The sequence below is a fragment of the Equus caballus genome, chromosome 19 (genome assembly GCF_041296265.1).
Source record: "Equus caballus isolate H_3958 breed thoroughbred chromosome 19, TB-T2T, whole genome shotgun sequence".
In the NCBI taxonomy this organism is placed as follows: domain Eukaryota; kingdom Metazoa; phylum Chordata; class Mammalia; order Perissodactyla; family Equidae; genus Equus; species Equus caballus.
Genome location: NC_091702.1, coordinates 18582325 through 18603180, shown reverse-complemented (window position 1 = coordinate 18603180; position 20856 = coordinate 18582325). Strand labels below are relative to the sequence as shown.

The 20856-nt window shown below is 37.5% G+C and overlaps 1 protein-coding gene across 4 annotated transcripts in view; it reads right to left on the bottom strand.

Moving 5' to 3' along the window:
* The window catches only part of SERPINI1 (serpin family I member 1), an 83181-nt gene that overhangs the window by 5754 nt on the left and 56571 nt on the right, over positions 1-20856 (bottom strand). For all 4 annotated transcript variants that reach the window (XM_005601784.4, XM_001490786.7, XM_070242560.1 and 1 more), the window contains 4 exons: positions 19862-20066; positions 13570-13667; positions 1608-1694; positions 75-164 (listed from right to left, as the gene is read on the bottom strand). In XM_005601784.4, the coding sequence (XP_005601841.2) occupies positions 75-164; positions 1608-1694; positions 13570-13667; positions 19862-20066 (480 nt within the window). The remainder of the gene's footprint in view (positions 1-74; positions 165-1607; positions 1695-13569; positions 13668-19861; positions 20067-20856) is intronic.

The following is a 20856-nucleotide window of genomic DNA, read 5'->3' as shown; positions in this document are numbered from 1 at the left end:
AACGTTCTCAACTTTAAAAAATTGTTGCTTTTTGGCCTATTAAATAAAAGATTCTGTTCTCATAACAGACTTACCTATTCTCCTGTTCCTGATAAGAAAGAAAAATGGATGGTCCACAATAACTTGAGGATACAGCACAGCCATCCTACTAATTGCAATCATTCCTACAGTGCAGAGAGAAAGTAATTACATGTCTGTGAATGTGCAGGGACTAATGAGCAATTTCTCCAAAGCGTCTATGCTTAATGCAAAGGCAACGGTTTACAGGAAACGAGATTTTAAAGACTTAAAGAGAGAAAAATCCTAAAGGTGTTAACATTTCTACTTGATCTTTAGAAAAACAAGCATGCGCGCGCACACACACACTCACACACACACACACAAACACACAGCTTCCTCCCTCCACCCCAACAAAGGGAACAGGACAATTTATTCTGCCTGTTACAAAATTTTTATTCCCAGTCTCAGATCAATACTTATGGCTTTAGTAAAACGACCTTTGAGTTAAGTGAAGGGGGAGGAGAAAAAAAATCCCATATGAAAAACTGAGAGAGTTTCTTTATATTCTCAAATCATTATTTCTCTTGTCTGAAATGAGGATTTTTACATAGCAAGTCACCAGGCTCCTAGTAAGTGGTCAGAACAGCAGTGAATAAAGGGCAGACACAGCAGTGAGAGCTGCAATGGTGTTTCCCACTGCTGGGAAACTGAGATTCTCATTAAGGGATCATGGTTTCATACTTGCTGCAGGGTGATTCATTGTCAGGAAAAGGTCAAGATTAAATTAAGTAAGATTTTAAGCTTCCTCGATGCCTGAGACCACTGCGTTTTCTATTTCCTCCTGAAAACAGTTTTAACTGTTGATATGTTTTTAATGGACAAATGTTTGCATAAGTTAAAAATAATGTGTGCAAATATGATATGTTACATTTTACCAGAGGAGCGAAAAAATCCAACTGAAATTTGATGATAGCTGTTGAACATGACATGGGAACAAATCAGTGGAAAAAAAGGCAATGGGAAAATTATTCTCACTTAAGGAGGGAAGTCAGAAAGTTCAAAATAATCAAGGACATTTACCATTTTGCTTTGGACACGTGATTTAAGTCAAAATTTTAAAATTATTTATTTAAAATTTTTATTTTATTAATATTATTATGTAGCTAAAATTGTTTATTACCTGCTATCATATACTCTTGTTTATGTATGTGCTTTTAAAAAATCAAAACTTTTCACTGACAAAATTAAGAACTAACTTAGACAATTAATTAGGTAGGAAGAAAAATGTTTAAACGGGCAGCAGGGAAATATTTAAAATATTTAAACAGGCAGCACAGCAGGAAAATCTATTCTACAGAGCTGCCAACGTCCTCCTGCCTCTCATTAGAGATGGGAGTTACTCTGCATAGGTGCACTGGAGCGAGCGCATACTTCATGTCCTATTTAGAAAATTCTAGCTGGTTCAGGATTAGCTTGACTTCTAAGTTAGAGCAGAGGCAGTCTTTTTGGCTTGGTTCTAAAAATGACCCTCACCCCTCACCCAAGATTGCTTCAAAAATACAAATCTAGAAAAGGTTAGAATATTCTAGAAAACAATAACTTGGCACCTGAGGCGGCAGCAGCTTCTGAGCCTTCTTCATTAACCTCTATGAAGGACTTGTGAATTGCTTTGGAAAGGAAAATCTCTTTGTTATCTGCAAAAAAGAGATAACAGAAGCATTTTTTCAGTATTAGAGATACGGAAGCATTTTACCCTTTAAACAGATTTGAGAAATATAAGTGACATAAGATACTGATATCAAAGGAAGAGAGAACACATTGTAAGATTACATTTATGATTTGAGAGAACTGTTGAAGATGTGCTTTCTGATTCTCTTATTTTATATTCTCTTGTTAATTTTGCTTTTCATTTTTATTGGTAATTTTCCCATTGTTTATTTCTTATATTGTCAGAAAAAAAGCAGAAACATGGCTCTGTTTTTAATAGCAACTTCAAATTAGTTCATAACTCAAGACAAAAACATCTTACATGTTGTGCTCTAATTTGAAATTTAAAAACACAAAATGAAAACAAGTAGAAATTCAGATATAACTAGAGTAAGAAATTTTTAAAAATCTAATCTCTAATTACCGTAATAATATAAATATCCTTGGCAAAGAAAAACAAAATTGACTTCTAGGTTGTATAAATGTGAATATATATAAAAAAGTTACTTCTCATTCTAGTTAACTGGTTTTTCTGAGGATTCACAAACATGGTTTATCCTAAGGTCAGAAGAAATCACACATTTTCAGTACAGGAGGACTGTTTTTCCCTTTGAGTTGTCTTTCTATTTCTGCTTACTTTTACATTAATGTGTGCTACGGGCTGAACTGTGTTCTCTCAAATGTCATATGTTCAAGTCTTAACCCCCAAGACCTCAGAATGTGACTGTATTTGGCCCTGATCCATTATGCTTGGTGTCCTTATAAGAGGAAATTTGCACACAAACAGGTATGGAGGGAAGACCACACATGATGGTTAATTTTATGTGTCAATTTGGCTGGGCCATGGTGCCGAGATATTTGATCAAACATCATTCTGGATATTTCTGCAAAGATGATCTTTGGATGAGATTAACATTGAGATTTATGGACTTCAAGTAAGGCAGATCACCCTCATGGTGTGAGTGGGCCTCAGCCAATCAGCTGAAGGCCTTAATAGAACAAAGACTGACCTCCGAGAGAGAAGGAATTCTGCCAGGAGACTGCCTTCGGACTCTTCCCTGAGTCTCCAGCCTGCGCCTACCCAGCAGATTCTAGATTTCCAAAGTCTCCATAACTGTGCAAGCCAATTCCTTAAAATAAATCTCTCAATCTCTCTCTCAGTGGTTCAGTTTATCTGGAGAACCCTGACTAATACAACACAGGAAGACAAAGGGAGAAGATGACCATCTATAAGGCAGAGAGAGAGGCCTCGGAAGAAATAACCCTGAAGGCATCTTGCTCTTGGACTTCCAGCCTCCAGAACTGAGAAAATAAACGCCTGTTGTTTAAGTCACTCAGTGTGTGGGACTTTGTTATGGCAGTTTTGGCAAACTATACAATAGCTTTCAGTCTTGGGTTTCTAAATTTTCCCCAAGATTAAAACAAAACATACCTCAAACACACAAAAAAGAAAAATAGCACAAAGAAGCAAGATAAAGGATTACTCAAGTTTGCACCGTTTTTTCTTTTTCAATTCCAGGAGGTCTAATTCAAATTTAAGATAAATAATGGTTGCTGATGCCCAGCACTGTCCAGTAAAAGCACAACTGATTTCCCATCAGGCTATTTCGTAAGACTGTAAGTAACCAAGTCCTACCCCCCGCAAGGTAAGTTTTCCTCTCAAGTTTTCAAAAACACAGAACTATCTTATACGGATAAAGAATGATATTCGACGACACTTTCGGTACAGCTGTCGCACGGCACCTGATTATTTTGAATAAGCCCCTAGACAACTGAGTAGCATCTCTGAATATACTTTTAATAGGGATATTACTTCCTCAGCTCATATTTAGTATTAAGATATAAGCACTGCATTATAAAATAGTCCATTTCAGATATTATATTTTCTTCTAGAATGCACTTGATTACTAGAAGAAAAATCAAAAGCAATGAAGTTTTTACATTAAACAATTATGTATAATTAGCTCCCTCAGATCCAGAAAACTACTTTTTTTAACAAATAAAAAGAAAAATTAAAATTGCATTAAGTAACTAGTCAAATATATTTAGTTGGCAAAACAAATATATGAATTCCAAGATAGTAAAATATATGAACTATTTTAGTAGTTAACTGAAACTGTATTATTTTCAGATTCTGCTGTCCATTTTCATCAGTCTGCCGGTTGGGTAAGGGTCATGAATCAAGAGCCAATATATGACCCTGAATACAAAAGTGACAGAACCCAGTTCCTAAAGGGTGGTGAGTGTCCACATTGGCAGCTAAGCCCTCTTCACATTCTCTGAGGGGAGTTCTCAAAGACACCAAATGATATTTCGGCCACATCAATTCACACAGAGGAAACTGCCTCCACAGCCCCTGAGGCTGATCTGCTGGCACCTTCAAAGAAGAAATCTCATCCTGTCAACTCTGACTTCTGCCCCCGGTGTCCCCTCCTCTGGTCACCTAACCTCTCAGATGCTCTCACTTACCCACACAAAACGGCGGGGTGTATGTGGGGTGACACTGCACAGCCCTGTGGCAGAACAATCAAGAAAGCAAGGATGCTGAGGGTTCTTCCCAGAGAGCTCATTATTTAAAAGATAAGGAAATGGACAAACTTTTAACAAGATTCATGAAGAAGAAAGAGAGATTACCCAAATAAACAATATTAAAGACAAAAAAGGGCGAAAATATCTAAAGATACAGCAGAGAATTTTTAAAGATCACAAAAAAATACCATGTATAATTTTCTGCAGATAAATGTTAATCAACTTTACGAGGTATAATTTATTTACTATGAACTGTGTTGGTTTACAATACACAATCTGGTAAATTTTGAGGGATGTGTAATCTGTCTATCCCCCTCTACAAATAAGATACAGAATATTTCTATCTCCCCCAAAAGATTCTTGTTCTTCTTTATGCAGGCAACTTTGAATAGGAACAAGGTTGCTATTAACTGGACAATTTTACAAAAATGCATAAATTATAAAATTATATCAAGGAAAAGATAGAATATTGGAATAATCCAGTATCCATTAAAGTAGTAGAATTAGTAGACAAAAACTTTCCCCATCCTCAAAATTAAAGACTCTGAGCCTAGATGGTTTTCTAAGTGAGTTTAATCAAACCTTCAAGGAACAGACAGAATTTTCTGCTACACAACCATCCTAGACTCTAGAAAGAGAATAAAATCAATCTAAGTCATCGACAGGTAGTCTTACCTTGCTATTAAAACTGAACAAGAGCAATCTAAGAAAAGAAAATCATAGACCAAACTCAGCTATTAACATGGACGTAAAAGTTCTTTTAAAACCAGGAAATTAAACCCAGCAACATATGCAAATTATCTTTTAAAATGAGTTTCAAGGGATGTCACAATGTGTTATGACACAGCAGATGACAGCTGCTCTAACGGCCTCCAGTTCACAGAAACGCTTCCTGTGGGATGATCTGATCAAATACAAATCAATTTATGCCAACACCCTACTTAAAACCCTTCACCCTCTTTCCTGCTTGCTCGGCCTCCCGCCTCGCCGTCAGTATATCAGATACCTGCATAGCTGCTCAGGATGCAATATGAGGACCTCCATGAGGCTGCCTCTGCTTCAATCATTGAGCATCCTTCACTCCATACACTGTGCTCCAGATTATTTGAACTGCAATAGCCTGAACATACCACACTTTATCACTTCTGTGTCTCTGCTTCCCCAGAAACTCCCTTAACCCTTGGACAGTCAGACACCTAATCTACTTTTCAGGCTCAGCTTTGAGCCCTATCAGGCCTTTTCTGCTCTCCTTTGATTCCTACCCCTCACTAAAATAGAACTGACCATTCTTTCCCATTGAATTCAGGATCTGCATCTATTAAAGCCTTTATAATATATCATACTTGCATTGAGATATCTCCCTTCCTGGACTGTGAACTTCCTTAAGGCAAGGATTGTGTCCTTCCTCTTAGCATCCCTGGCTTCCGGCATTTAGTAGGCCTAATGAATGAACTCACCTAAGTAGAGGGAGTTTCCTGGTAATGTGTAATTTTCCAGTATTTAACCCAGAATAAACAGGAATTCAGTAATTTTTGAATGAAAAGGGATAGCTGTTTCATATTGCAAGACTTTGGGTACTGTTAATCTATGGACACCATGACCACAATTCTGTTCACAATTATGGCTATAAAGTTTATTCTTGTAATAAATAAAACATGTGACACTAATCCAGAGTAGATGCTCTAGGAAAATTGATGGAGAATAGCATGAGAGAGGGAAAGAATACAGAAGACCACACACACTAAAAAACTTAAAAATCTAATCAAGCAGAAAAGCAAAGGGAATGGAATAAGACAGACCAGTGTCATCACTTATATTTCAAAGATAGCAAAATAAAGATCGAATCCAGTGTTCCGACTCCCAGGGGTGGTTAACTGCTACACGATGGAGAGTGAATGTGTGCAGATGTGAACAAGACCTCAGGATAGTGAACGTTCAGAAAAACACCATCCCTTTGGATATACAAGTAGGAGAAAATGTAACAAATAAGAAATTGCATCACAGATACCGAGGGGAAAAAAGAAAATGAAACTTTTTTCTCTTGGGACAAACTTCAAGCAGTCACCTTAAAATAAAATGACAGCTGAGAGTGGTTTAAGCAAGAACGTGTCTGAGGACACCAAAACTGAGAAGGAGAGCAGGTCATGCAGGAATGCAGGCAAGTTCATAGCTTCCTACACTTGCCCTCCAACATTGCTCATCCCTGTGTATCTATGTGCCAATCAAGGCCATCTTTCCTGCTAGGCCATACACTTACTCCTGGAGGGCCTGGATCTTGCCTGTCCTATTCATCTCTTTCACGCAATTCCTTGCACACAGCCAGGCACCAAGTACGCATTAGGATAGCTGATGAATCAGAGTGTGAGGGGAATTAAGGAAATTTACACTGATGAGCTCCTCTTACTGGCTAGAGAAAAGTTAACTAATTTCTGAAAAAGAAAATAAATAAATCAAAGGCAAACAGAGCTACAAAAAAAAAAAAAAAATCTATACTCTGGCGCCAACTACCCTTCTCCTTCTGGCTACAGCAGACATTGCTGCCAAATGACTGGTCCTACTTTCCTCCGGGCAGCGTGAAGCCAGACTTTTCACAATGGATAGGATGGGAACAGGGCCAACAAACCCTAGGGTCCCCAGAGAAGAGCTGGGCAAGAATTCAAGCTCTTCTGAAGAAAGCAGGGAAAAATACTAAGGCATTCATTCAGTCACTGAGCAAATATTTATGAAGGAACCTGTTCATACGAGCTATTGTGCAGAGCACCAAAGGCTCTAAGTATCTGTGATTAACACAGTGCTGGCAGGATGGCCTTCACGCAAGTAGATGCTATTACTTCCTTTGTGGCACTGTTCCTAAACGCAGCCAATTTAAATAGATTTCTGCGTCACCAAGGACATGTTTAAAATAACTAAATGAAGAGAGTTCCATAACAGGCCTCTAGAATACCAAAAGCATCTCTGTATGTTAGTTGCTAAAATATTTTCAGCTTCAGCCCCACCTATGAACTTTAGAAAGGTTTTTTGAATTTGAATGCCTTCAAGGTAGGAATAGTGTTTGTTTATTTGTTTTTCTGGATAGATTTTGTTATAGATCAGGAAATATTCATTCATTCATTCATTCATTCATTCATTCATGTACTAAGCACTTCCTATGTGCCAGACATTGCTGATGCACTGCGTATACTGTGGTGAACTGAACAGTTCCTTCCTAAGAGGGAGAAAGTAGACATCAAATAACAAGGACAATAAAAAAGGAAATCAATACATGACCACAATTTCAGGGTGTGGTAAGTGTAACTAAGACATAAGATAAGGTGACGTGTTGGTGGGTGACACGAGCAGGGCAGAGGAGGAGCTGCTTGGCACAGGGCATTAGGAAAGGCATGTCTGAGAAGGTCAACTTGAGCTGAGACCTAAAGAACACCAAGCAGCCAGCCACGGAAGACCTGAAGCTAGAGTTTTGGGTGGAGGGAAAAGCTAGTGCAGAGGCAGGAAGCCAGGTGTGTTCAAGGACCCAAAAGAAGGCCTGTGTGGCGGAAGCATGGCCGGCGAGGAGAGCCAGAGCTCTGGGAGAAGCCCCCATGCTTGAATCGAGGTGGGGCCCAGCACCATTTCCTCAAGGCATACACCCACCCAGCATCCATCCCATTCCCCACACCATGCTTGGCTCTGAGGATAGACAGACGGCTATGACGCAGTCTCTGCTTCTCCGGAGCTCCATGCTCAGAGACAGGTATGTGAACACACAATCTAAGGGAAAGATAAGGTGAGACAGCACTGTGCACTATGAGAGTCCAGATGAGGACTCTCATGTTTATCATGGTTATTTTTCATCTCAGTTTGATGTCCATTGCTTTTGATGCTAAATTCGAGGAAGGGAGAGATATCAGGGGAAGCTGCTCAGAGGCAGTGACATCAGGGCTGGTTCTTGAAGAATAAACAGAAGAGTGAAAGTCAGAAAAGGGGGCAAGGGCATTCCAAGCAGAGGATTTTATTTGCAAAGTGAGAGAAGCAGCGGCGATGACCTGAAGGTCCAATTGGAGCCTGGGCTACAAGGAGGTGGAGAGTGGCAGGGGATGCGCCTGATTTTAAGAACCTGGACCAGGATTCTAGAGAGCCTGAGCTTTGTCCAGAGATAATGGGGGCATGGCTGCTTTGACTTTAGAAGATACCTGTGGCAGCAACTGCAAAAGGTGAATCGGATGAACAACCAGCTAGGGGCAGGAAGATCAAATTTGCTCGCTGTTAGAATAGTCCAGGCAAGAACGAAGGTGGAGAACTGGAATTATGGCTCTGGAAGAGAAATACAGCCCTTTGGCTTACAGGTGCAAGGAGAAAGAGAACAAACAAGAGCAGGATGTAAGAGTCAGTCCAGCGGAAATCTAAGCACTTGAGTCTGACCTGAATATGGCTTTTGCTGTATCGTCTTAATTCCTTTATTTTATTGGCTCCTTTATTAAAGCTCAGACTTTGTGCTGAAGGATTTAGTACTCTCTTTCTCCTTCCCCTTCCACTTTCCAAGAGGATTATCTATTAATCCGAATGGGGACGGTCATTCATTTCCATTACAAAAATAGCCTTACTCTATAACAGGATCCTCATTGCAGCTAGATGAGCATTTTAAAGCGAGCCTGAGAAGAGAATGATTCTCAGCACTCTCTAGATTCCATGTTTATCGTAAGAGTTTATGTTAATGGAATTTAGCTTCAAAAGCAATGGACATCAAATTGAGATGAAAAATAATCATGATAAACACAGAGCATCTCATCTTATTCATTCCTTCATCTGGTGAGTACTAAGCAGACAGCACAATTCCAGGTGCTTCCTAAATACACATAAGGATCAATCTTTGGGAGGTTTAAATCCTGGCAGGGGATACCCAATGCATAAATAATGACAATATGAGATCAAACGTGATGTGTGGCATAAGGAAAAGTACAGAATATTGTATAATTTGAGGAGGAGTGATCACTTCTGGTTGGTGTAATCTGGTTGGTGGCTTGATGAAGTTGGGGATATCTGAGCTGAGGCTCAGTCAAGAGGTATTTTGGGTGGGAGAGATTTCACAAAGATGGGGAGCTGGGGGGATGTGAGATGCAGAGCGAGTGTTCAGTTTGGCTGGAGCACAAGCTGTGTGTGAGGAATCAGGAAGAGTTAAGGCTGGACAGAGCTGAGGTCTCAATGCCCTGCCGAGCAGTAGATGGTGCACAGCAGACTGCAGGGGGCTTTGAACAGGAACTGGAATGACCGAGAGTGAGTTTTAAGGCAATTAATCTTGGCAGTGGTAGATAAGACAGATTCGATGGAAGAGATATTGGAAACTGCTTAGGAGGCTGTTGAAATAGTCTAGGACAGCAGTAATGAGAGTCTGAAATGAAGGTGGATGCCATGGAATAGACAACGAAAGAGCAGATTCAAGAGATCTTAGCAAAGGACTCTCAATGCACTCAGTTTTTCTAGAAGCGAGAGAACATGAAGCAGAGTTTTTTTGTACACTGTTAAATCATATTTGCCAGTTTTGAAGAAAGATAAAAATTTGATTACATAATTTAATAAAGCAGGAGTGCCACAATAGTACTGAATTATTTCTGGGAGCTTTTGAATTTGTGAATTCTAATAATGTTATTTTTAGTGGTTTTTCCCAGTTTTTTTTTTCTGTGAAGAAGATTGGCCCTGAACTAACATCTGTTTTCAATCTTCCCTTTTTTTTTTTCTTGAGGAAGATTGTCCCTGAGCTGACATCTGTGCCAACCTTCCTCTATTTTTTGTATGTGGGACGCCACCACAGCATGGCTTGATAGGCGGTGTGTAGGTCCACACCTGGGATCCAAACCTGCGAACCCCAGGCTGCCAAAGCAGAACACGTGAACTTTAGCCACTACACTACCAGGCCAGCCCTGAAAGTTTCTCCCAGTTTTTAAGTAAGAATTTTAATTGGAGAAGTAATACATACAGAAGGTAAAATTCCAAACAGTACACAGTGGTATATGAAACACAAACTCCTCTCTTATCTAAGAGCCTCTGTCCCATATTCCAGAGGCAACTGCTGCTATCATTTTCAAAGATGTTATTCAAAACATTCTATGCATTTAAAAGCTTAAATATGTACCTATCTTCTCCTCCATCTTTTGACCCAATATGCTCCCAATCTGCCCATTGACATTTTTCCCCTCTCTGCTTCCATGATGCTTTCTCTAGTATAGGGTTTCTCAACTCATCACTGTTGACATTCTGGACTGGATAATTCTTTGTTGCAGGGGGGCTGTCCTGTGCAGTGTAGCCCACAGGGATGTAGGAGCATCCTGACCTCTACCCACTAGATGCCAGTGGCATTCCCCAGTTGGGACAGTCAAAAAGGTCTCCAGCTGTTGCCAAATGTCCCCTGGAGGGCAAAATTGTCCTCGTTGAGAACCACTGCTCCAATCAAACATTTCTATCACTCTTCCTTTTATTAAATCCAGCTGTTTATGTCTTTCTCTCTACAAGTTTGTACGCTTCGTTAGAGCAGGTATGATATCTTAATCATTTCTTCGTTTTTATGACAGTACTTTGCTCACACTATCTGCCTCACAAAGAGTTGTTAAATAAAAGGAACAGATACGATACCGAATATAATTAATGTTGCATATCTTAAACATCATGAACATCTCATTAAAGTAGGACGTAATAACCAAATGCATGCTAATAATTTTCCTGGGTACTTGCGGGAGTTACTAAGTGTTATGGACCCTTCAATCATCAAGGTTTCCACGTATTTGGACAGGCAAAAATCTAGACATGAGAAAAGGATCCCAACCACACAAGGCAGAGCATATGGTGCCCAAATAAATGACGCAGGGAATAAATGCTATGAAATTTAGAGGAAGCAGGGAGGCAAGTTTCATACTCGTGACGCTAGATAGTTTTGGAATAAATGATTCATATATTAATGTGTATGCTTTGTGTGTGAGAGAGAGAGAGAATGAAGGATGTATTGGCTGGGGTGGCTGGCATGCTGGGGCCACCAAGACTGGCAACACTAGGAATTTAAGAATCAATCACTGAAAGCTTGAGAAGTTAGATCTTTCTAATCTCTTTCTTTTGGCCTTAGATCCTTTATCAATTTATCCCAAAGACTTGAGTTGGGTGCTGTTTGAGGATGGCCAAGCCTGGATTTCTTACTGATGTTTTAAGAAGTTAAATGTTTCAAGAAATGTAATATATAAGGTGACCTTGAGGAAACCTCTTCTCTACCTTCCCTCTCTTGTTTTATTCTTTAGTGACATCTATTGTATGCCAACTACGTGTCAGCCCTGTGCCAGACACTGCGAATGCAGCTGTGAGCAGGATGCTGAGGATTCGCTTCTGATGGAGGTTTGATCAAATGAACTGAGATTTCGCGTATAGACTATGTGAACTCCGAAAGAACCTAGTGTTATTTCAAGTATTCAAACCATCTGCATTCATTATGTATATTTATGCTCTATTGTCTCTGTACATAGTAAAGGCAATTAAATATTACCTTATAAACCTTCAGATATGTCAAAAATTTGAAGCTACACTGACCACAATAATTGATTTGCCACTGCAGTGCTGCTCCCGCAGGACTAAAAAGCAGCCAACACTGTGTGTGTGACATAACTGCCTAGATGTTTGGGTGAGACAGGGGGGAATCGCAAATCAAACTGAAAACAGAGCCATGGTAAGAAAGCAGAATGTAATTATCCAGTTGGAATTTGGCCAGTGTGGGAGAGAGATTCGCTCAATTCCTAAGGAAAGGAGTATAAGAACTTTAAATTACCTTATGCATGAACCACGAATATATTTCTGACTCAAGTACAAAGGTCCCCATTACCTTTTGAATCTCCACCAGTCCTACCTTCTTGACAATCCCACTGAAGAGTTCAGAGCCCTAGGAGCTTGGATGCGAGCCAAGAAAACCCTCACTCGGGGAAATTCATTTCTCTTGCGTGGACAGGAACATTTATACAGTAGATGTTTAGAAAAGCTCTATTAGTGTTTTTGGATGTAAGCTCTCTAAATGAGGGATAGAGGTCGTGGTAGCAAATACATTAGTATCATCTCATTGCTAGAAGCTGAGTGCTGCTTAGAAAACAGCCTGCCCACTCCTAAATCCGAGAGAGCAAGGCCTCTTTTGATTATAGACTCCTTGAGAACCTCCTGAAATCTATGAACCTGCTATTCCACCCCGTCTCTCTCTCTCTCTTTCTCTCTCCTGTGCATGAGAGTGCACACGCAAGCACACACACACACACACACACACTCACATCGCTCTATGCAATTTCGGGAATGGAGGCATCCACCTCTCTGAATTCAGTCCATGGGCCCTCACACTCCAGGTTCAGAAGCTATTATTCAGTCAGCTTGATTTTCCACAAGCTGCTACATCGGGAGAGGGAAACTAAATTCTCTCCTGTGACACATGACCTGCTAAGGAAACTTCTATCACCTCTTCTCGCTAGCTGGAGTACTGGGTTCAATAAATTGCATAGAAAGGGGCCTTACACATGGAGTTTCTTTTATGTTGATATATATTTGTATTTATCTTATCAGAAAATGAATTGTTTTATTTTTTGTGTTCTATAGAAATAATAGAAAATAATGATTATATAAGCTGTCTTAAACTCACAGGTACTTTATTTCAATGATAAATGTCTTGGGATTAGCTGCTAAAAAATATTTCCAAAAGGTTTTACAAGTCCTAAGTACTTTAATGTTACTGATATGTTATGATGTTTACCCTGAACAAATTAGGGCATCTGAATCAAATAATTCAACTGTATTTCTTTTCTTGGGTTATTTAAAACAAATTACTCAACACTCAACATGCCAGGTATATTTTAAAGCTACTTCCTCAAAACCAATTTTTCTTATTGGACACTTAGGATAATATTTACCTCGTCTCTCTAGGTATCCTCTGAAAAAGTGTCTAGTTCTCACAGCAGGCACTCATTTATCCTCTCTTCCTTCTCTGTTTCCTATATGACATTATAACTGGACATATTGAGATATTCAATCCACACATTTATTGATGATCTACTCTACAAGGCACTGTGTCAGATGAGATGGGGAATTCAAAGATGCATAAGACATTCTTCAGGGGAATATAATGTACTATCAAAGATAAGACATGGACCAGAATAACATAAACTTAATGTTATGATTGTATTTATAGTTTTGCTTGTAGAAGTTAAATATATTTGTTATATTTATCTGGCAATTGAAATAACTATATTTTACCTCAGAACTCCATGGCAAATAAATAAAGGATTCAACATCATCATTTTAAAAAACTTTTATGGAATAACATTTTTTAAATTGGTGTTTATTTCCTACCAGACAAGGATGTCAAATTTGCATTTTTGACGAAAACTTCAGTTATTCCAAGAGCCTTCAAAACATCTTTTAAATCAATTTCCTGTTCCACTGTGAACCTAGAGAGCACAGAACGGGAAAAGTATTTAGTTACAGCATCTTGTTACCCAGGACAAGAATAAAATGTTAGATATGTTGATTTTAAAAGTCTGTTTTATAGAGGGTAAATTACACCAAAACTGGCTTTTAACAGCAAGTAGTATTTGGTTGCGCTTGTAAAAAGAAGGAGCATCAGTGAGAATAACATATCAGAATATTATTAAATTATTAAGTAGGAAAAATGTACGTTATGGACACAAAACTGTAATATATGGTGGACTAAATGAGTTTTGAGATCAAGAATCATTACCGTCGATTACATAAAACTTGTAAATGAGTAGCTTACAAAATCATTTGAACTAGTAGGTAATACTTTGATTTTTTAAGCTGATAATGACATATCATATATTTATCTAATGTATTTTATTCTCTTCTTAGTATCCTGGTCAACTTCCCAGTATGTGGAAATGGTTACATAAGAGCCAAGTTTTTCTGTATAACACTTCAACTCCATACAACTCAGAGAAAGAAAATATAAAAGTTATCACATTATAAAATATATATCTTCATGGTTATATTAATCTCTAGGACAAAAGCCCGTTCGCATGGTAGCATCACAGAAAAAGTGTTAATCAGTGAAAGGGAGTTAAATATTACATCTTAAAAATTATGCACTTTTAAAATTATAGTACAGATTTCTTAAACAAAGAATAATAAATCTTTATTTTTTGTCCTAATAGGAAATTTCTCCCAAACAAATGAATTGCATCACCCATCTTTCTAGTGAAAGATATGGACCAAACATGGCTGCACTAACAAACAAATGCATTTTTTTTTAAGGCAAAGGCTTTCATTACTTTTTTATACAAAGTGCAAATGATTGGTTAGAACTAAATGTTTCCTTTTTTCCCAAGATGTTGCCTCCTGATCAATACAGATCATAAATATAAGTTTTTAGGCAATGGGCTGTGTCCTTAAAAGAGGTGTCTGTGATAGTCACTAAATGTTAATTAGCATCCTTTCTGGTGTCTGGTTTTAGAAAGAATGATAAGGGAGTGATTACTATCAACAAGACTCAAAACCAAGAGAAATGATGAGAGGAAAATAGTTTTAGCAGGTCCGTGTTTATGGAAAAATATGACCAATAGACGGGTACATGTATAGCAAACATATTAAACTGAGTACTGAATTTTATCTACATCCAACACTTGAACTTGGACTCACAATTGTTTATTTTGTTTTCTACAAAAAACAGATATTGATTATGAAAGTAGAAAAGGGAGATGAATAGGAAAATATGGAATGTCTTGGAGAATACATTCGATGGCTAGATTAAGGTGTTTTGTGTGTGTTCTTTATTATTATTATTTGCTTTTTGATCACTTATCTGGAGCTTACTGTAGACCAGGAACTGTTCCAAGAGTATAAAGAAAACAGATTAATTTAAATATCACCACAGCCCTTTGAGGTAGGTATTATTATTATCCCCAGTTCATAAGAGAAGAAACTAGGGGCAGAAAGACGAAATAACTTGACCCAGGTCACACAGCTAAGTGGCAGAGCAGGGATGCAGATCCAGGCGGTACTGTGTATGTCCTGATCCAACTAACACAGGAGAGTGAAGGACGACAGCAGTAGGGGATTCTTTTTGCTTCTTAAGAGCAGCTTGGTTTGTTTCCCAGTTCTGAGGCTGACTGTTCAGGTGAAGATGGTAATTCAGCCAGTTTGAACTGGGGCAAGTTGCTTAATTTCTGAGCCTCAGTTCTGGGATGTGAAAAATGGCAATAATAATATTTACCTCATAGTATTGTTGAAGGGATTTAATAAGTTTTCTAAAAGTCTTAGATGGTGCTGGCATGTAGGAGGAATGCAAGAAAGGGCAGATCCTGATAATAGCACTTATTATATTGCAGTTATGTATAACATTCACATTATTATAGATGGTAAGGCACTGGATATTTGCATTTTAGTAGTGGTGGAGTAATTTGATTAAATAGTTGTATTAATCTCTGCTACTTTAACTGTAAATTAGTCAAATCTAGTGTCTCTTTCATTTTAATATTAGTAGTATCTGGCATAGGACAAAATACATAAGATGAAGGCAAATAACATCCAGCTGTCAGTGACTGTTCAAAGTTGAAGACAGGATGTAAACAGTTTCCACTTATCCATTTCTTACCTTTTTTCTATATCAAATTATTGAAAAATAGCTATTATCCACTTACTATCTCTTTCCTCTTAATACAGGCTAATACTAATATAAATATTTATTACCATCTCCCATATACTGAGTGCCTACTATGTCCCAGGCACTATGCAAATCCTTTTATGTATAGTATCTCATTTAATCATCCCTCCGATAATCTCATATGATCCCCTGAGGTAAGTGTTGTTATCTCTATTCCACAGAAGAACAAACTGAAGTTCAAAAAAGCTCAGCAACTTGCCCTAATCACACAGCTAGTGAAGTGAGGGTATGAACTAAGTTCTTTTTGACTGCAAACCCTCCCACCACTAATCACTTTAATTCCTGCAATGGCATATTTAAAAAAGAAACTACAGGCAGACTTTACATTTCACCTGCTGAATTTAAAAATAAAAAGCCACAGCATTGCTTTTTTAAAACCTAAGGCATGCCTGTTTTAATAAAGGCATACAATGTAATTGCGCATTTGCAGTTTTCTATCTGAATAAGGTGAAGAGGGATGCAGAGGGCGGAAGCACTGGGGACTGAGCAGCTGGGCCGAGCGAGTGTTAGAAAAGAACAAATAGATGTTTCATATAAGGAGGTTCATAAAATTTATAAGCAATTAAACGAATCAAACCCTTGGTAGAAAAACCTAATAAAAAGCACTCATATTAAAGAACAAAATCAGATGGCCTCTGTGTTGGTTTTCTTTTACGACATGAAAGTGAAGTGCTTTATTAGGAGACAATCATTTTTAAATAATAGGATGGCTTCTGGTTACAAAATAGAGAATCACTTTATATCCTTTGATTTCTAGCACTCTGATCACAAATGACAAATCTGAGACTACAAAAGTCAGAGTGGCAAGGTACTACCATCAGGTACATCTGCATTCCAAGTATTAAGAAATTTGATTTTGATTTTAGAAAAATCTTTTTATACCTAAGCTATATCAGTAAAGATTGAAAATCAAGGCTATACAATGAACAGGGTAATGCTCATTAGAACCAAGTTTAATAAAAAATCCTACTTACAGAAAACTATATAGAAAGCTATCCATACATTAACATAAGATAAATACTGGGACTCAAAATGTACACTGAAAATTAAACAATAACAGTAATAATAAATAAAAAATAATCATATGATGCTTACTCTCTGCCAGGCATTATTCTAAAGTGCTTTTAATATATATATTTTATATATTAGCCAAGCTACTTTTGCTGCCATGGATAAGCTGGAAGAACATCTGGCAATCTCATGTAAATCTTAGAGATGTAAGGCTGTGCATAAACCTTGTGGTATTTCACTGGATTTGGTGATAACACACAGGTACAGCAATCTTACCATCTCCTGAACAGATTCTTGTATTTTGGATAAAAATACAATGTTAATTCAGGGGATTTATTGTTCAGCGGAGAAAATAACAAAAATACAAAGGTAATTGTCCTTTCTCCCTATCCAAAATACCCTATACCTCTTAAGGAAGCATTTTAAAGCTATTTGTATAAAATCTAGTATAATAGAAAGTAAAAGTACCTGTCAAGCAGGACAAGAATGGGGTCAAATTACAGAAATGCAAAGTTGCATCTTCAGAGCAATATCTCCATATGAATAAAACTACACAAAGCATTGAAGACAGACACTTGAGTAAACCTAGAACACACCTATTAGAAAACTTTTCCCTTTGCTAAAATTGGGTCACATAAATCATTACCCTCACTGAGCACTTATTGGGTCCTAATGCTGTAAAATGAGGGGAGTGGATAGTTATCCACTGATTACTACTGACACATAAGTATTTGAAAAGAGTCAATCTCTTAAAAAGGGAAACTCAATTTTCCTTGTCTAGCTATAGCACTAGCCATGGAGAGGGAGCGTTCATAGAACTATGAGAAATGGATACATGGTAATTAACTGTGCCTAGTTTAGTAACAGGCATTAATATGAGCAAGCAAGCTAAACTATTTCATAATTGAAGAGTATCTCTTAGGAAATGAAAATTTAATTTTCTTCTGCTGCCACATTCAACTTCTCAGTGGACAGGACCTGGAGGCCACATTTTCCAGTTAATCAGAATATGTGATGCTTATTAAGCATTCATTTAGAATTCTGTTAAAATACTCCTAAATAACTTAGCATCCTCACAGAATTGAAGCATTTGGAGATGCTGAGCTTAATTCATGAAATTTTAATAAGGAAAGCTTTAATACTGTACTCAATTTCTCATATTATCAAAAGGAATTCCTTATAAAATGCAAAAAAAATACAAAATCAATGATAAAAGGTCACTAGACGAGATTTTAGATCTGATTTAGATAGCTATTTAAACTTAATTATTAATGCTTAAAAGTAAATTGTTCTTTTAGAGTTAAGATACATTGTTTATAAATTAAGTATGTAGATGGCAACTATCATATACAAAAAGACTTTCGCTTTATTTGTCAGACATTCACCAGCTACCTCTCCTTGAGAAAAGACAATCTTTCTACATAAATGTATTGTCATGGAAAATTATGCAAGCTAAATATCTTAGCCAAAAAGAATAAAAGTAAACCATTTGGGTTATGGCTACCTTAATTTTTACATGTAGACTAAGAAATGTATGGCTATATATTATGTATGGTTCCATATTATGAATATATAACACTAACATAATGTGTATATATACTTCTAGCCAAATGTCTACAGTTCCAAATAGATCTCCTTCATTAACATAAGTAAACATCAGCTAAGTTTTTGGAAAAATGACAATTTATGTAAGATGTAACTTTTAAATGACAATTCCTAAAATTAGAATGAATATGAATGAGTTAATGAGTTTTTAGTAATTCAGTTTTAATACTAACATCTTATCACCTTTCAATGTTCATATTAATTAATCATATTTGTATAATTTTCCTAATACGGAATTAGTGTTAGAAGTATACATCCACATACACACATATATGTGTCTATCTGTTGTTTATTTGCGTCTTCTTTTCTAGCCTAGAATTTACACATTATGTTTATAAACTTGTTGTTTGTGTTTACTGGCCTAACTCCCCTACTAAATTTTAAGGTACTGAGCGACAGAATAAACACCTTCAGTTCGGTTTGGTTTTGCACTTATTGTGTCTCTGTTATGGAGGAGAGAACTGACTCTACCTTAGAAGAAGGTACAGAAGGAAAGCAAGACCTCCAAGAAGGTAATTTCCTTGTGGGGTGGTAACATAAATGTACTGTCATAGCGGGGAGGTGCACAAGTGAGCTGAAAGTGAGGGTCACGTGCTCCATCAGGTGGTTCATGGAAGGCTTCCTAGGAGATCTGGTGCCAGAGCTGTACCCTGCAGGCTAAGTAAACAATATCTGGCAAAGAAATGTGAGGAGGGCATTTAGGCGAATGCAAAAACATACACAGAGACCTGGAGGCATGAAAAATGCATGTCTGTGGCATAACCACAAGCACATGGGGAGTACATGTTACAAAATGTTTCATGTGGTGAGTGGCAGAGGTAGGGTTGAGGAAGTGGATGGAAGTCAGAACATCAAGAACCCACATGGATTTTATTCTTTCAGCCACAGGGTGAATTTTAAGCTTCTTCCTGCTTATTTATGATTGCATCTTGGCACCTAGCACAGTGACTTGCTTGCATTCTTCCAATAATGTTGAAGATTATTTTCTCTCCAGCTATAATCAACTTTAAATATTGTTGAAATACAGAAGACTGTCAATGCAAATAATATTCAGAGACAATCTACAAAAAATCTTCTAAAATGAAGCTAAGAATATTGACTGATATCTGAAACTAGGTCCTGGTACACAGTACTGAATGAAACAAAAAGTGAGGCTGTGTCTCTGGACAGGACTGCATTAGGATGGAAGAATACTTTTAAAAAAAGAAGGAAGGAAGGAGAAGGAGAGGAGGAGGAGAGTAGCGTAAGACTTAAAATACAAAAGCAGTGACATGAGTTTTCCTGAGTCAGGACCTTCATTGACATCCCTCCCTCTGTGCTATCAGAGGGAGTCACACAGCAGCCTCTCACCTGGGAAGGTACACTTCCACTTTTTGCTTTTTCACGGAGTTTGCCCATTCTTCAATCAGCTGTGCTTTGACCAATGGCTCCAGAGTGGCCAGTGGAACTTCCTGTCTGGACAATACCAGCATCATACTTATCTCATCTCCCTCATATGGTATTTCTAGGACTTGGTAGATACCACCAGCTTCATTGGAGCCATCACTAAATTCTCCTAAAAAAACAAAAGAAGGGTGATAAAAGGCCTAGCCCAAAGCTTAAATAAAAGGTATAAATTTGTTATAATTTTCTTCCAAAATAATGTATAGAATATAAGAAATTCAGGCATCTGAGAAAAAGACGGTTTATTTAAAAATAGGCCCTGAAATTGAAGTAAATCCTCAGCCCTGCAAAATTTGTTTTATTTTAGAATCCCCAGAATTATTTCACACTTGTCATAACGCGTTCTCTAGACTTACTTTTTATTTTTAAATGAGATACTTCAAATGAATATATATTTAAAGGATATCTATAAAAACAATGAAAAGTACTGGCTGGAAAAATACAGCCCTGGATCCAAGTTGGATGTAAGTCACATTTACCAATATGCACCTGATTTCTATGAAGGGACAAGTTGACCCATAACACCTGGTACTCCATTATTACCACAGTGAAAAGTTTTGAGGCCAAGGCAGCAGAGCCAAAAGGAAATCTATTGCATTCTACAATAGTTATCTAGTGTATTTGTGGTGATTAAGACCTCCAAATTAGGTAACTAGGTAAATTAGGTAATTGGCTTTGTGTTCTATGAACTTAGCCAAATTGACTAGGCTTTCATAAAAAAATAAGGAAGTCTTTAAAACAAATGGTCCTGCCACTACTTTAAAATTTTCCCCATTTTCAAAAAAAAGGTAATGCTTGTGTTACGAAACTTTTCCTGTAACTGATATAGGTCCCTTAGACATCACATTAAAGATTTTGGTTTTCAAATAAATGGATATTTTTCCTTTCTTATTTTGACTGTT